At 39.2% G+C, this 17867-nt stretch overlaps 1 protein-coding gene across 1 annotated transcript; it reads left to right on the top strand.

The window, feature by feature from the left end:
* Nucleotides 1-201: 201 nt before the first annotated feature.
* Nucleotides 202-17866, top strand: iqgap3 (IQ motif containing GTPase activating protein 3). Its single transcript, XM_083556545.1, has 38 exons — nucleotides 202-567; nucleotides 2907-2994; nucleotides 3472-3628; nucleotides 4070-4147; nucleotides 4252-4328; nucleotides 4479-4546; nucleotides 4647-4760; nucleotides 5025-5203; nucleotides 5304-5385; nucleotides 5466-5629; nucleotides 5743-5830; nucleotides 5910-6073; nucleotides 6322-6482; nucleotides 6911-7026; nucleotides 7131-7294; nucleotides 7399-7489; nucleotides 7667-7834; nucleotides 7965-8107; nucleotides 8567-8737; nucleotides 8925-9008; nucleotides 9094-9165; nucleotides 9250-9319; nucleotides 9561-9769; nucleotides 9966-10118; nucleotides 10488-10651; nucleotides 10759-10983; nucleotides 11127-11267; nucleotides 11542-11626; nucleotides 11718-11950; nucleotides 12040-12172; nucleotides 12288-12390; nucleotides 12711-12858; nucleotides 13941-14028; nucleotides 14137-14349; nucleotides 15505-15665; nucleotides 15767-15895; nucleotides 16208-16316; nucleotides 16517-17866. Exons 1-38 carry the CDS (start codon nucleotides 534-536, stop codon nucleotides 16628-16630), a joined length of 4941 nt encoding a protein of 1646 aa, XP_083412671.1. The 5' UTR covers nucleotides 202-533; the 3' UTR covers nucleotides 16631-17866.
* The last annotated feature ends 1 nt before the right edge of the window (nucleotide 17867 follows it).

Genomic DNA, 17867 nt, shown 5'->3' with positions numbered 1-17867 from the left:
TTGCATCACAGCAAAAAAAGGGATTTGTTTGGTCGATATAGAAACATTTCACGCGTTTGACAGCTCGGGCCTATTTCTAATAATGGAAAAATGAGTAAACGCATTTAATGCGGATGTGCCAGTCAAAGCAAGGACAACAACAACCAGCATGCATTGCGCGTGTCAGGATTGCCAATGGGATTACGGCGGGATATTCAAACTGGCGGAAAGTGAAAACAGTCTGAGTGGGACTTCTTTCAAACCACACGCGGGTCTTCATTTTAGCACGTATAATCGGTAGTTTTGCGCTGTGTTTTTATGTTACATAATTGTTTTTTTTTTTGTTTTGTTTTTTGGTAACCATCTAAAACATTTGTTTTAACAGTGTATCAGTTGTAGTGTTTGTCAAACGCGAATATATAACCAGGAGACGGTAGTGTTTTGTTTGGCGACGGATTTATAATTAAAAATAGAGAGCTGCAAAATTATTCACAATAATAATAATAATAATAATAATAATAACTTGCTATTTCAAGATCCAAAAGGAAGACAAAATGGGAGAATCCGGTGGTCAGCTCCGGTCCGGATGTAAGTAACTGCTGCATAAATATCAGAACAAATGTTTATTAGAGAAACACTAACTATTTTAGCTATGAAGAGTTTTCATAACCATCTCCTAATTACATCTTAGCACTGTTTTTAGTATAAAGTGCCTAGTATTTTTTAGCATAAATATTATCTATATTGAGTATTTATAACTTACTGAGCACAAATCTATAGATCAGAGTTGCTCTGACGTTTTCATATGAAGGGACAGAAATCACACCTATATAAAGGCCTTGAGATGAAACTAAATGCTGCATTACAGCAAACTGGATTTTATTAAAATATAAGTTGCCATACTTCAGTTTATTTATGATTTCATAATCCTTAAAAAGAAATAGAAGACATGACCCTGTAATTTATATAATTAGTGCAGTTTGTCTTCTAGTTCAATGAATTTTATAGTACAGATGAAACAAACAATCCTGTTTATAGTGCAATGGTGAGTTCTTTATAGAGCGATGGGGTTCAAACTATAAGCAAAGCAGCTGTACATGCTTGAAATATCAGTGATCTCTAATTAACATGAAGCTGGTCCCTATTTTTATTATTATTTATTTATTTTTTATTTTTTTCAAAGCTTTTTCCAAATTGAGTGAATCAGATTCACTTGGATTTGTGCTCATTCTCATATATTCTCTATATTCTGTTTACATTAAAAAAGTAAAATATTAAGATTTGTGTTAAGTTCATTTATTTACCTGTATATAATATATAATATATAATATTATACAGGTTCATCTCAATAAATTAGAATATCATTAAAAAGTTCATTTATTTTAGTAATTCAATACAAAAAGTAAAACTGGTATATTATATAGATTCATCACACACAGACTGATTAATTTCAAGTGTTTATTTCCTTTTATTTTGATGATTATGGCTTACAGCTAATGAAAACCCAAAATTAAAAAAAATAAAAAATCTCTGAAAATTAGAATGTTGTGAAAAAGTTGGTGGTGTCACACTCTAATCAGCGAATTAAATCCAAACACCTGCAAAGGTTTCCTGAGCCTTTAAATGGTGTCTCAGTCTGGTTCGGGCTACACATTCATGGGGGAAGACTGCTGACTTGACAGTTGTACAGAAGACAATCATTGACACCCTGCACATGGAGGGAAAGACATATAAGGTCATCGCTACAGCTGGAGTCAGTGCTTCAAAAGCCACCACACACAGAAATATCCATGTGCTACAACTGACGCATTCCTTGTGTCAAGCCACTCCTGAACCAGAGACGATGTCAGAGGTGTCTTACCTGGGCAAAGGACAAGAAGGACTGTATTGTTGCTCAGTGGGCCAAAGTCGTCTTTTCAGATAAAAGGAAAGAGAACTTTGCATTTCATTTGGAAATCAAGGTCCCAGAGTCTGGAAGAAGGCACAGAATCCAAGTTGCTGGAGGTCCATAGTAAAGTTTGCACATTCAGTGGTGGTTTGGGGATCATCATGTCATCTGCTGGTGTTGGTCCACTGTGTTTTATCAAGTCCAAGTTCAGCACAGCCATCTACCAGGAGGTTTTAGAGCACTTCATGCTTCTCTCTGCTGACCAGCTTTATGGAGATGCTGATGTAATTTTCCAGCAGGATTTGGAACCTGCCCACACTGCCAAAAGCACCAAAAGTTGGTTAAATGACCACGGTGTTTGTATGCTTGAGTGGCCAGCAAACTCACCAGACCTGAACCTCATAGAGAATCTATGTGTTATTGTCAAGAGGAAAATAAGAAACAAGAGACAAAAAAATGCAAATGAGCTGAAAGCCACTGTCAAAGAAACCTGGGCTTCCATACCACCGCAGCAGTGCCACAGATTGATCACCTCCATGCCATGCCGAATTAAGGCAGTAAATTAATTAATTTAATTAATGAATTGAAGCAAAAGGTGCCCCTACCAAGTAGAGTACATATAGAGTTAAATAACATACTTTCCATAAGGCCAACAATTCACACACACTTTATTTATTTATTTATTTAGGTCTTCTGAAGTATTCTAATTTTTTGAAAGGGGGAAAAAAAAATAATAAACTTAAAATATACCAGTCTGTATGTGATGAATCTTTAACATATGAGTTTCACTTTTTGTATTGAATTAATACATTTTTTAATGATGCATATGGCATGGCAGGCCAAATAAAGGTCTCTATGGGCCAAATGTAGCCTGTAGACCCTCGTTCAGGCATCTCAGGCTGAGACTACAGAAACTAACCTGCACCAAGTAATCACTTCTGGTGTGAAACCTGCACTTTTACAGGTGTCACATATTGTAGGAGCTGTTTTAGCTTCATGTTCTGGTTTTTAACCTTTCTTATTGAAACTTCTTTTAAAGATGAGAGGTTGACCGCAGAGGAAATGGATGAACAACGTGCCCAGAATGTGGCCTATCAGTATCTCTGCCGCTTAGAGGAGGCAAAGAGGCAAGTCGCTTCTACTGTACACACTTCTACCTGTTCTACTTAAAAGGAAAAGCTCCAGCGTGAAACACATTATTTTTCGAATATTATGAAAAATGTTTGAGGTGATGTTTGATATTGGTGCTAATCTGTGAGGTATTTTTGTTATTCCTGTATGAAGTTAGGGTTTTGTGCTGCACTGATGGCAGAGGGAGACATTTGGCATATAATAGAGAAAAGGCTTCAGCCTCAACTGCACAATTTCCATTGAAGGAAGGTTAATCAATGTCATGTTAATGAGAAATGCAATCTAAAAGTGGTGAAGACAGCTAAAAATGCAGTAGTACTGAGTTAAAGCAGAGACTTGGCTTGGCTAGAGAACAGATGTAGGGTCGATGGTGGTATTAGCATAAATGCTCAAGAATTGAAAGAGCTGTGTGAGGTAAATTCTTGTGACTCGAATGTTTTTGTGTTTTTTATTTTTTTAAACCTTCCTCTCAGGTGGATGGAGGCATGCCTGAAAGAGGAGCTTCCACCTCCGACTGAGCTGGAGGAGGCACTGAGGAATGGAGTTATGTTGGCAAAGCTGGGCCACTGCTTTGCTCCAAAAGTTGTTCCTTTGAAGAAGATCTATGATGTCAACCAGGAACGTTACAAGGTTTGTCTAATATGCAAGAGCTGAGAATCTACCAAATGATACTTTTTTTGTATTGTAAAATTCTGACACTAATAAACAATGAAAACGGTGCTTTAATATCCTTATATATATGAGTTGCCCCTACAAAGTATGTCTAATCAAAAATATATATACATTAAATAAAAAAAAATATTCTTCTGATGCACACTATTGTATTAAAATGTTCCACTGTCTTAATTCGCCTGATATACTCTCTCTCGCTCTCTCGCTCTCTCGCTCTCTCTCTCTTATTTATATATATATATATATATATATATATATATATATATATATTACACTATACGCTAGAAATGAATGAATTATGCGTAGCAACATGTCACTTTTTGTCTATCTACTGTATATAGTGTGTAGTATAAGTGAATTTAACCAGAAAATACAAACTAATACACTATGTATTCATAGGGAATGGGTCTGCAGTTCCGCCACACTGATAACATCAACCACTGGAGGAATGCTCTAGTGGAGATTGGACTGCCAGCGGTAAATTAACCTGATGCAGCATATTTGTAATTATTTATTTATTTATTTTAATAATTGAACTTAAGCAAAAAAACATAATTTTATTACATCTTCTCTCTTGTCAGATTTTCTACCCGGAGACTACAGACATCTATGATAAAAAGAACATGCCACGCACTGTATATTGCATTCATGCTCTCAGGTCCTTACTTTTTTTTTTTTTTTTTTTTTATCATCGAATTGGAGATGGGATAAATTTACAGAACAAGTATTGTGAAAGGAGATTTCTGGTTGAAGTGTGTTGTAAAATGTATCTACTTCTGGTGTCTCTTTTTTTTTTTTTTTTTTGTAGCCTGTACCTTTTCCGTCAGGGTCTGGCTCCTCAAATCCATGATCTATGTGGCAAAGTCAAGTTCACAGGTAGAAGCATACATTTAGTTTTCTTCCAAAACCAGACTACTTTTTTTTCTTTTTTTTTTTTTGGTTCAGCTAAATTAGTATGTTGTTATACCATTTGTAGATGAGGAAATCAACAATATGAAGCTGGAACTGGATAAATATGGAATCCAGATGCCTGCTTTCAGCAAGATTGGGGGAATTCTAGCTAATGAGCTGTCAGTGGATGAGGCTGCTGGTAAGAACAATCTTGTCTAGTTCGAGATGTGATGTTATTGTTCAGGTATGTCTTTGTGCACAATTGGGAAGATGGAAGCCTGCTGTCAGTGCTGATGCTTATAAAAAAGTTACCTTTGAATAAGGACATCATTAATGCACAAAAGCTTATTTACAATTGCTCCTTACAAATAATGATCGCTTATGATGTTGCTCAGTTCATTCTTCTATATCAAGAGTTAATAAGGCAAATCTGAAATGTTCACTTTCATGGTCATGTGTGCAGTGCATGCAGCGGTGATTGCCATTAACGAGGCAGTGGAGCGGGGTTGTGTGGAGGACACGGCACAATCACTGAGCAATCCCAACGCCATGCTCACTAATCTGCAGGAGCAGCTCATGGCCGTCTACCAGGAGATGCTGCGCCAGGCTCGTTCTCACAAAGCAGCCAAGGCTTCCGCTAAAGTAAGGGAGACAAACGATTGTGTTTAGTCTTGTTATCAAATATATATATTAGTTTCTCTGGAATGCAATGCAATTCGGAAGAATTATTCGTCTTTTCTAGGCAAATGGCTCCAGAGAGAAGGACATTTATGAAGAGTATCTGACACAAAGTGAAATTCAAGACAACATTACTAAAGTTAATGGTGAGTTCAGTGCTGTGCCTTTGGAAGTGTTCAATTTGGTATCAAAAGCTATGTTTGTAATATGATGTGTGTGTGTGTAGTGCGTGCTGCTGTAGAGCGAGTGGATGAGGCAATAGACTGTGGTGATGCCCTGGCTCTACTCTCAGCCCTGCAGAACCCAAATCTCGGCCTTAGACGGCTGCTTAGAGATCATTCTGACTGGTATCTAGATCAACTCGCATCAGACAGAGAACAGAAGGCTCTGGTGAGAAGTGTGCACCTGTTTTTTATAAAAAAAATTTTTTACATTGCATTTGTATGAAATATAGAAGTTGTGAGTCACTTAAGGTGCTAGACACTCTGCATTCTTTCTTTTAGGATCTGGGGTGTGTGGACCCCCTGGATATAGATGAACTCCAGGAAGGTGTCAATGTGGCCAATGAGGAAGCTCAGCACTCACGAATTAGTCAGTTCAAACCCAACTTTGTGATTTTAAGTTGTAATTATTGCGTTAATTTAATTAGAGTGTGTGTGTGTTTGTACAGTGGTGCAGGCAATATCCAAAATCAATGAAGCATTGCGGTGTGGTGAGCCACGTCAGACAGTGCGTGCCCTGATGAACCCTGATGCCAACCTGCCTGACGTCTACCCTTTTGCTGCTGAGCTTTACCAGAGAGAGCTCACTCCTCTGCAGCAGCAGTGCCCTCAGGTGGCTTATATAACTCTCCATTTACCAGAAATCACACTCATATAGCTCATCTTGATTTAGGGTCTTTAAATCCTACTAAGCTGTAAGGCAATTTTTTTTTTTTTCCTTCTTCTTAATTTTTTATGTGAAAGGCCACTCATGGATATGGTGGATCGCGGATAAATTGAAACATGAACTATGGTTGGTATATTTCTACCTGTTCTTACTTTAAAACTGAAGCTGCTTTGTTTGTGCATGTGATTGTGTAGGGTTACCTGGGGCAGGAGGAGCTGTTTGTGGCTGTAGAAATGCTGTCAACAGTGGCGTTGGTAAACCAGACTCTGGAGGCTAAAGACATGGGGGCATTCTGTGCCACTCTGGTCAGCCCTGCTGCTGGTCTTGCAGACATTGATGACAGCTTAATGCAAAGGTGTGACAGACACCCCCCCGCCCCCCAACCACCCACACACACACACACACACACACACAAAGAACAATCCTGTTGCCCCTTCCAGGTTTACTTGACAGGTTAAAAAAAAAATAATTTTTATGCCAAATTTAGTTTCCCATTATAAACCATGGTAAGTGTTTTGACAGTAAACTACAAACAGACAAACACGGTGGTAAACCATAATTCAGTCTGCCCAAAGCCATCTACAGTTTTATTTGTGTGGTGTCTTTCAGTGGATTCTCTTAAAATTTTCAAATATAAATTTTTCCTTTAATTATGAGGGTACATATTGCTGCTAAAGGACTGTATAGTAAAAATGGCTAGTTTTAACCATGTGAGTTTTTGTCAGGCGTACATTTGTTTGTGTATGTATCTGTAGACTGCATTTTTGTACAATCTTTGCTTAGGTATTTTGAGGATCTTTCTGAACTAAAGAGGAAGGCAGGCAGAGTGTTCCTCACCTGGAATGAACTGCAAAGTGGAGTGAACAGTGTCAACGTGGCAGCTCAGGAAGAACATGACCGTAAGTGCATTCTGCTAACTGATTGTGAATTTGCAGAAACCTTTCTCAGGTTTGTTAAAAACAATAGAAAACCCATAGATGTTTTCGCTTACCTTTAACCGTAGAGATCCTGACTATTGGACTGATCAACCAGGCTCTCAGTCACAGTGACCCTCAGAAAACTCTGGCTGCACTGCTGCTGCTCTCTAGTGGCCTGACAGACGTAGTGCCACAGAATGGCAAACGCTACCATGATGTACTGACCAGCCTCAAGAAACGCAAAGCAGAGGTGTTGTACACAGCAAAATGGAGAAAAAATACTGACTAATTTAATCATAACTAGCTTTTGAACTTATTTCTTACCTTTTGTTTTGGCCTGTGTGTATTGTGCAGATGAGTCGGGACCCTGGAGCAGAGCTGTGGTTAGCTGATATTCAGGAGGGTGTGAGCCTGGCAAACCAGGATACTCAGAAAGCTCTGAAAAGTGAGTGTATACTGTATAAACACTCACAGTAAAACAATACATTCAGGACATTTTAAATTCTGTTTTGCATTCCTAGGACTGATCCATGCTCAGCATATTTTTACAAGAATAGACATCTCTTATTTTTATTTCAAGAATTTTTTTAGAAGTTCTGATGTGTGATTTTGATGTTGTTAGTGTCTTTGGGACTGGCTGCTGTTAATCAGGCAGTGAAGGAAGGTAAATCCTCTCAGACCATGAGAGTGATGCGTTTGCCTGAGGTGGCTCTGAAGAGCGTAGTGGCAGAGTGTGCGACTGCGTACCAGACCGAGCTGTCAGCCCTGCTCCGTGCCAAACGCATGGAGGGTCAGTCTTATTGTTATATCAGTGATGGTTACATTACTGTAACACAAACTGTACTATTAGTCTTTCTGAGAGGTGTTTAGAAAGCAGTGTATGACTATTTGTGTATTTGCTCTTGTGTCTCTTTGATCAGGTGATAACAAAAGCCCATGGATTAGGACAAAGGCTTTAGATGGCAACTCTTACTACTTTCACCTGCAAAAGCTGGAGGGTGCCTGGGAGAGACCTCAAGGATTTGTCCAGAACAGCATCTTCCTCAGCCATGAAGAAATCCAAGTAACCACTTATTCTAAAATCATCATCTTACATCATTATTATACTCTTTTCCCAGAGCATTTTTACTTACACTATTTATCTGTCCAAAGGCTGCTAAGAATAAATGCTTAATAAGGAGAATACTTCAACTTTTCCACATGCATGATGCAATTTTAAAAACTCAAAAATTGTGCTTCAACCCAAATTGTTTTCTTTATTTAATATGCTTATTGCAAAGTGTAGTGTTGTTTATTGTTCCATAATTACGGACATGCTTGAAGTAAATTAAAAGCGTTTCTTTAAACCAATTTCTTTACATCAGAGAAATTTTAAAATATGAAACCATCACACGTTCATCAGAAATAGACATTTGAACATTCAAGGAATAATTTGTTATAAAATTCTATGAACTAGCAGTCATATAATGAAATATATATTAATAGTTGTTATTTACATAAGTGTCCTTGCTGTCGCTTGCAGGCAGTGTGCAGCAGGGTAACTGTGGCTCACAGTCGGGAGGTGCAATGGAAGGCCAGTGAGCTGTTGGTGATGCAGCTGCAGGCCCGTGCACGAGGCTTCCTTCTCCGGCAGTCGCTTTCCGAACGCCTGCACTTCCTCAACACTCAGCTACCTGCCATTATAACCATTCAGGTGAAGAAAACCTCAAATGCTACCATTCTTCTTCTTTTTTTTTTTTTTTTCCCCCCACAAAGAAGGACCTTGATTTTATGTTATTTTTTTAATAGGACAAATAATTTAGCTGATTTTTAGAGAGTCAGATAAATGCGTGTTTTTGCATTTCTGGACAAAATAACTAGTGTTTGTGTTGGGTTGTTAGTGTCACTGGCGGAGGTGTCTGCAGCAGAGGGCCTATAGGAAAAGACTGGAGTACCTTAATCGGAACTGGAGAGCAGTGGTAAAAGTAAGAGCATAATGTATATCTCTTTATAAAGCATAGAGAAGTCTAATTTTTCCAAACCGTTTCTAATCTGTCTGTGCTCTTATAGATCCAAGCATGGGCAAAGATGTGGCTTGCTCGTAGCAGGTATCTGGCTCGTCTGCGCTACTTCAGAAGATATGTAAGTGGCTTAAATTTAATGATAATTATTGTGAAGTATGTGAAAAAGAACAAGAAATAAATTTATGAAATTTATGTTTTTCAGGTTGGTGCCATCATAAAGATCCAGGCTTTCTTCAGAGCCAATAGGGCACGTGAAGAGTACAGGATGCTGGGTAGGATTATTTTATTTCTTCGGTTACCATTTAAAATACCACACTGTTTTCCCCCTCACCATTTTAATTAAAGCTTCAGTAATGGATTATTATTTTTTACTTTTTTTTTACTTTTTTTATAGAGGCATTTGCTAAGATGCTATTTGACCTTAGATTAGTAACCTTATGGTAAAATTGTGCTGAAATCTTCTCTGAAGAGTTTCTTTCTACATGCATGTCTTTTCTACCTGTGTGCACACAGTGCACTCCAGCACACCACCTCTCTCTGTGGTACGCAAGTTTGCCCACCTGTTAGAACTGGGAGATAACGATATTCGCCAGGAGGGGGAGCTACTGCGTATGCGGGAGGAGGTGGTACGCACCATCCGCTCCAACCGACAACTGGAGGCAGATCTGGACATCATGGACCTGAAGATCGGTTTGTTAGTCCGTAACCGTGTCACGCTCCAGGTCAGAAAACACACAGAGGCTCTCTTATCCTTTTATAGATTTCTAACTCTTTTTTTTTAATGTCTCATGACTTTAAATTAGTTAATCATTTCCAGAGAAATATCAGATGCCAATGTGCATTTAGTTTGTTCAATCTGGGTGCCAGAATGTCTGTTCACCAAAGTTGTTCCATGTGTGACCCTGTCCTGGGGTGCAGGAGGTGGTGTCGCATCATAAAAAACTCACCAAGAAGAATAAAGAGGAGCTGTCTGACATGATGGCCCTGGACAAACACAAAGGTCTTAAGTCTCTGAGCAAAGACAAAAGGGAGAAGTTAGAAGCTTATCAGCACCTGTTCTACCTGTTGCAGGTACATTTAAATTTCCTCGCAGCATAAGGACCCTCACCTTGAAGGGAATTTGCTAAAATATGAAACAAGACATGTTAACTTGAAATTTGCCTAAATTAGAAGCGGAACAACATTAAATATATACAACTATATAACACAAACAGCTGTTACAAACCCTTGTGTCATTGTATTGATATTCATCTGTAACTTGTATATAGTTTATACTTTTTTTTTTTTTCTACCCCTTTGGCTTTAAAATACATTAGTGTTCTGCACAAAGGTTTCAAGTTTATTTGGCTCCTCCAGCGAATGCCCTCAGACTTTCATTATATGTGATGTATGAGTGAAATAGTTTTAAGTTTTCTGTCACTGTTTTGTTTGTGTGCATAGACCCAGCCATCATACCTGGCTCAGCTCATATTCCTGATGCCACAGAATAAGAGCACGCGTTTCATGGAGACGGTCATCTTTACTCTCTTTAACTACGGCTCGGACTGTAGAGAGGCATATCTGCTGTTGCAGCTCTTTACTGTTGCCCTCCGCCATGAAATCAAGTATAGTTTCCACATCCTCACATCCTGTTCTCTCTAGTCTGACTTAAATGTTGTATTCTGTTATTTATATGTAGCTTTTTCTATATATTTTTTCTTCTGTGAGAAAGACTGAAAGTGGACCAGCCTCAGGAGGTGGTGACTGGGAACCCTACAGTCATAAAGATGCTGGTGAGTTTTTATCGTCATGCTCGTGGCCAGAACGCTTTGAGGGAGATTTTAGGGCCAGTGGTGCGTGAGGTTCTGCAGGATCGCACTCTGAGCATTCGCATCGATCCTTTGGAGATATACAAGAGCTGGATCAACCAGACCGAGAGCCAGACTGGCCACAAGAGGTCAGTGCTACATGTGGTCTTTGAACTCACATACTGTACATCAGGCACAAATTGAAATCGCGTTATTTTGCTGGTGAATTGTGTTCTTGTAGTATTTTTATGATGTTCTGTGTGCTCATGCTATGTCGGTGGTGTGCTTACAGCCCCTTGCCCTATGAGGTGAGCGCAGAGCAGGCACTTAGTCACCCAGAGGTGCAGCAACGTTTAAACGTTGCAATGACTAACCTGAAGACTCTGACTGACCGTGTGCTGCACGCGATCACCAGCAACCTGCACAAATTGCCGTATGTCTATACAATTATTTCCAGATGATTTATACAAATATAGGTTCACTTCACTTAAATCAACTGGGGAAGGCCTAACCCCCACCCCCTTTCTGTGGTTCCTAAACACATATCTCAATCACACCTAACATATTTAAATTTTTTTTGTTTTGTTTTGCACACATTGAGAACTAAAATATAAATGTAAATTATTAGAAAATGCCTCCACCCCATTCCTTCAGCCCTGGTAAGAAGTACTTTGCACTTATGCAGACGTTACTCTTATGTGTGTTAGGTATGGTTTGCGCTACACTGCTAAAGTTCTGCGAGACTCCCTGCATGAGAAGTTTCCTCAAATCAGTGAGGAGGAGTTGTACAAGGTAAGCAAAAAACCTTGCTTTTCATAAGCAAAGATGGATTTGAATTTGGATTCGATTTCTGCATTTGCATGTTTACTTTGTGTGCCGGTAGATTGTAGGTAACCTGGTATATTACCGCTACATGAACCCTGCTGTGGTGGCTCCTGATGGGTTTGATGTGGTGGAGTTTGGGGTTGGGTCCGTTCTTGTGCCTGATCAGAGACGAACTCTTGGTTCTATTGCCCGAATTCTGCAACACAGTGCAGCACACAAGCCCTTCCACGGGGACTCTGCACACCTGCGTGCCCTGAATGACTACATCACACACATGCATGGCAAATTCAGGTGAGTTCAAGAGCCTCTTATTAAATATTATCAGTGGAATCTGAATTTTGAGACTGATTTATTGTAATCTCTGATTAATTGACTAACAGGAAATTCCTGAAAATGGTTTGTGACGTTCCTGAGCCTGAGGAGCGCTTTAACATTGATGAATATTCCGAGATGGTCATCCTCAACAAACCCGTTATCTACATCTCTATTAGCGAGCTCATTAACACACACAAGGTTTGGATGTTTTTAATATTACAAATTTTTTATTCGCACATTCTTTTGCACATTTAATATGAGATGTTGTTCTACTGTAAACTCTAATAGCGTTTGTGTCTTGGTCTGGGTTTAGCTGCTGCTGGAGCACAATGATTCACTGTGTCCAGATCAGAATGATGCGCTCCATCTTCTGCTAAGGGACCTTGGCAAAGTGCCTTCTGTCCAAGCCCTCGTTGGTAAGTCTGCACACCTGTGTTGTCTGAATAAATATAACACACACGGTCCCCAAATAATCATCCTTTCTGAAATCTCAACCTACCTTCTCAAAATAGAGTGACCTTTCTTCAACACATCGTCAAACAAACTTGTGCAGCCTTCTTTACAGTGCAATGTGTTATGTTGGGGGTTTATTATTTAAAGAGAATTTATTAGAACCCAGGAGTGTAGGTATTTGAAGAAAAGTGCTTATAAGCCATTCTGGGTGTATGAATGATTTACAGCGGTTACTTTTACAAACTTACATCAACTTTTTTTTGTCTGTAATGGTTACTTGCAGGAGAGGGGGTTATTAACTCTGCAGACCCAAACCTGGAGCAGACTTTGGCTCAGTACAATAAGATGGAGTTATCACTCACGCTTACTAACAATTTTGATATCTTCAAAAGCTCTGATGAGAAACCTGATGCCCGAGGCATTCTGCTTAGGTGAGCGAGAGTGAATGATGCTGCCTTGTTTTAAATAGCAATTTACTGGACATAATAGAGTGTATGGTGTTAAACTGCATAGCCAAAGGTTTGTGGACACCTCACACCATATGCTGGCTTTTCCCAAACTGTTGCCATAAAGGTGAAATTGCAGAATTGTTCCAGATGTCACTGTATGATATTGTATTGCAGTTTCCTTTCACTGGAACAGAGAGGCCCAAACCTGTTTCAGTGTGACTATGCACAAGAGAGGTCTATGAAGACATATGAAGCCATGGTCTGAGTGGGAGAACCCTAGTGTCCTGCACAGAATCATGACCTCAAACTCATTCAGCATCTTTAAGATAAACTGGAACACTAAGTGCACTCCAGGCCTCATCACCTGACCTCGTTATTTATCAAGCTCTTGTAACTGAATGGGCAAATCCCCACATACTAAATCTAGTAGTGTTTTATCAGATAAGGGGGACTAAATCTAAATTGGGATGTTTTTTAAAAGCACACATGCACATGTTTGTCATGTGTCCACAGACCTTTGGCTAAATAGTGTGTGTTTTCTGTAGCCACAAATCAGACATTGTATCGACCTGTTTAGGCAAGTAAAAAAAAAAAAAAATATATATATATATATATATATATATATATATATATAATATATATAAAATGGAGCAAAAGAAATGTATGCTGACTGACTAAAGCAGCTTAACCACTGACTATTGATTCTAATGCCCCAAATTAGCTCACCACATTGTGAAGATAATGTCTTATCCATCACAAAGGAGGTTCTAAAGCTTGCTTGAATGCTTGAATCCATGTTCCTTGCAGTATATTAGACTTTTCTTTCTTTGTTTGCTGCACCGTATTCTAAAAGCCTGTCAATGTAATTCAACCCACTTTTAACCAAATACCTATAATTTATTTGCATATTGTGAAATTAACTGAATTTCATTTTTCTTTCATCAAGGATAACAAATGATCTCAATAAATTTGTATTTAGAGTCCAAAACAATTACCCAGCATTTAGATATCCCTAGAACAAAAATGCTTTCTTCTATTCAGCAACTCTTTTACCTGTGTTCCAGCACTAAGCAGCTGATAATTGATGTGATAAGAACTCAGCCTGGAGATACACTGAGTGAGGTTCTCCGATCTTCTATCTCTCAGGATCAGGTACCATGCATCTACATTTCTCTACCTCTGCCAGTCTTTATTTTAGTATACTCGGTACACAGAAGACGAAACTCTGTACATTGTGTCTCCTCATGTTTGTGTGTTTAGGAGATGCAGCACGGCTGGATGATGCATCGCAGGGCGCAGCGAGATGCCCGTACCCCGGAGAAGATGAAGAGGAATCAGTCTCTGATCGCTGACAGCAACCTGACGCTGGAGGAGAAGAAGCGGAAGATCCAGCGCAGCCTGAGGAGGCTGGAGGCTCTGGGAGTGCTTACTCCACCAGATTCTGAGACTCAGATACTTCAGCTCATTGCAAAGGTACACACAGTGGTGCACACGTTCACGCTCTTTTACGAAGCATAATGGTTAATATGCTTCGTAAGAAAGCGTGAACGTGTGCACCACTGTTATGTGTGATTTAGCTCTGAACTTTTTGTCCTCTACTTCTTTGGGCAAATCTAAACTAGCAATATATAAACTCAAATATTCTGTTCAGTTTTTATAAATCCAGGTTTTAGTCCACTTGAATTGAACCCTGATGCTGTTGAAATGAATAGTGATGTACCGGATGCATTCAATGTTTACAATGTTTAAAACTAGTTATTTGTATAATTATGCAGTACAGTAAAACCCCGTTGGATGAGCATAATTTGTTCGTGAAAATTGCTCGTACGTTTAAACAAATTTTCCCCATAAGAATGAATGTAAAAGCGATTACATTCGGTCAGAGACCTCATTCGATCACTTATTTCTGCATTTAAAAACTAATTTTAACTGCATTTTAACAAATATGCTGCAAATTACTGTATTGACATACAATAATACATTATTAATATTAAGATAATAAAATGCTGCAATGCATTAATAAAAATACAGTACTGGACGGTAAACATAATTTATTGATTTGAGATGGTGGTGGATGGTGCACTGAACAACGAAAGCGACCGAGCGACACGAGATCAACTAAGCGACTGATGCTACCCTTGGCCGAAAGCAGGGAACCGGCAGCGTGGGTTTGCTCATGCCTTCGTAAAATTTTGCGACCGAGGTCGCTCGTATCTCCTTTTGCTTATACTATTAGTTGCTCGTTCAATAGGGTTTTACTATACTTTATGTAGTTTGTTTTAGTGTTCTCTGCTCTTGGGTGAGTCTTATGGTTTCTACTCGTACTTGGGCGAATCTTTTTCTGACATTTACATTTCTGGCCAATGAAAGAGTTGTACGAGTATGCCCTACACACTCCTCAACGAAAGTCGCCCCCCCCCCCCCCCACCCCCCGCTTTTTTTTTTATTTATTTTGAACTCTGTAAACTAATAGATGTCCAAGCAACATTTGTGAGTGTTGAGAAATAAAGCAGACTATTGTATATTCTGTCCTAGATGGTCTTTGCCTTAAAATACACTGGAACTAGATCTGTGCTTAATCCTCACAGTGCATTTTTGTGCTAAAGCACCCTATTGTTTCTGCTATAGGATATCCGTCACCAGCGTCTGCACCGCCAAAGGCGGCAAGCTGAGCTGGTGAAGCTCAAGCACACACTGCACAGCCTGCACTGCAAGAGCTCCTTCCACTCAGAACAGATTGACTACTACAGCCAGTACATATCCACCTGCTTGCAAAACCTCACCGCCAGGTAACGCACGCACATTGGTACATAAGCTCTAAAAGATGTATAACATTGGGTGTTTGTATGAAGAAGAGCTCTGTGCTGACTGTGTTTCTCCGACCCCTTAGTCAGAAAAACGGGAAAAAGGCATCAGACAGTAAGGGGAAGAAAAGCAAGCAGCTAACATTAACCTACACCGCTGCCCGGCTCTATGAGAAGGGAGTCCTCCTGGAGATAGAGGATCTGCCTATCACACAGTAGGGACATATGAAAGACTAACCATGTGCACACACGTTTGTTTAATTTCTCTTTTAAATCCTACATGCTCAGCATTAAGCACAGAGATTCTTGCTTTTTTACAGCTATGTTAAAAAACATTTTCTGGATAAACAGAAACAGAAGGGAACACTTTTTTTTTTCCGGATCAGCTTCCAGGAAAACCAAAAACATTTATCACTGTGACCCAAATCACACATCAGAGCACTATCAGAGAATAGGAGTGCTGGTCTTAAGATGTATGTATATTTGTTTTGGGCCAATTTCAAACGTGTGTGTGTGTGCGCGCACAGGTTCAAGAATGTGATCTTTGACATCATACCCAGCGAGGAGGGAGGCACTTTCCTGGTTAAGGCTCGGTTTTTGGGAGTGGACATGGAACGATTTCCCTTGAAATATCAGGTAATTACAAAAAAATGCACAAATGCTGTTCATCTAAACATCAGTCATCTGGATTGTATCAGAAACAGGCCAGTGCCTTCTGAACATATAATGTTATGTAAATCTTTTTGCAATTAGTGGGTTGTGTTTTCCATTGTATCAGGGAATTGCTGTTACTTGTATAGCGATGTGTGTGTGTGTGTGTGTGTGTGTGTGTGTAGGACTTGCTGCAGCTCCAGTATGAAGGAGTCGCCGTGATGAAGATGTTTGATAAGGCCAAAGTCAATGTCAACCTTCTCATCTTCCTCCTTAACAAGAAATTCTTCAAGAAGTAATATGGACCAATGATGGTCCGGTTCAATTATTATATACACATAACACTCCATAATTCAGAGTTTTATTTGATAAAACACCACCAATTGGACATATGCACTTTATTAGATATTTGAAAATAAGCACGGAAATAATAAAAAGAAATTACTGGAAAAACCTAGTGAGTTTATATCCACAGCATGGGACATTATTATAACCAAATGTGTCAGTGTCGGCAAATATTACTTACTGGGGGGTTTTTGGGAATCTCTCTACATACTATATTCTCTTTGTTGAGCAGCATTTTGTCTTTTTACAACCATGTACTTGCGTATTGATATTCCATATACTACTCCCCCATTTTATATTTCAGAGGGAAAGGGAACACTTAAAGCTTCTTTGCATTGTATTCTATAAAATGCTATGGTTCAGGTAGCTTATTCTTCTACTTTGTGTGGATGTTTTTTAACATTAAATTTGCAATGATTTGATCATTATTTCTGTCAGCCAGCTATGTTTTATTAAGTGTTCTACTGTATCAAAGGGCAATCTGTTCTTTCTATTTATTCCTAATCTGTATTTGATCTTATGTTTGTCTGTGTTGTCTGCATATGTATATCACCACATCCTCTTTCCTGTGCCTGCCATTTACTGCATTATTAAGCGTGTGCACTTGAATAGAGCACTCCATCTGAGCATTACTCCAGCAGTATTGGGATTATCCCACTGTACTCCAAAACCACACACACACACACACACACACACACACACACACAGTCACTCCATGGTGTACTCAGCAGAGAATTGTGTACTCTTCTGCTCCTGCCTAGCTTAGATGCTGGTGTTTGACTGACAGCTTGGGCATGCTTTAGTCTTCACTCCGTGCCATGAACTCAGCTAATAACGGTTTGGCATCTCACAGCTGGTCTGAAATCGAGCTCAGTTTGAAGGTGTCTGTTAGTGCAGCAGAATGTAAGTGTTTACGCTTGTATCTGTAGTGTGTCCTGCAGTATTTTCTTACACCTGCAGTTTTTTCTTCTTCGCTTCAACCAGGAGTTGCAGGGTATTGGTGTCTGTTTTTTTGTTTGTTTGTTTAAGCTCTGTATATATTTCCTGTCCCCTTTTTGTTGTTGTTGTTGTTGTTTTCTTTTTTTAGTCCTTATGTTTTTTTTGTGACTTGTTTTCACGTTATTAAAAGTATTTTGCAGAAATTGGTGCTCTGTATCACAATTCAAAAATAAAGTGATTTCTTTTATAAAT

Source organism: Silurus aristotelis (genome assembly GCF_946808225.1).
Source record: "Silurus aristotelis genome assembly, chromosome: 1".
Lineage (NCBI taxonomy): Eukaryota > Metazoa > Chordata > Actinopteri > Siluriformes > Siluridae > Silurus > Silurus aristotelis.
The sequence above is the reverse complement of the archived record's forward strand: the minus strand, read 5'-3'. Positions and strand labels throughout refer to the sequence as shown.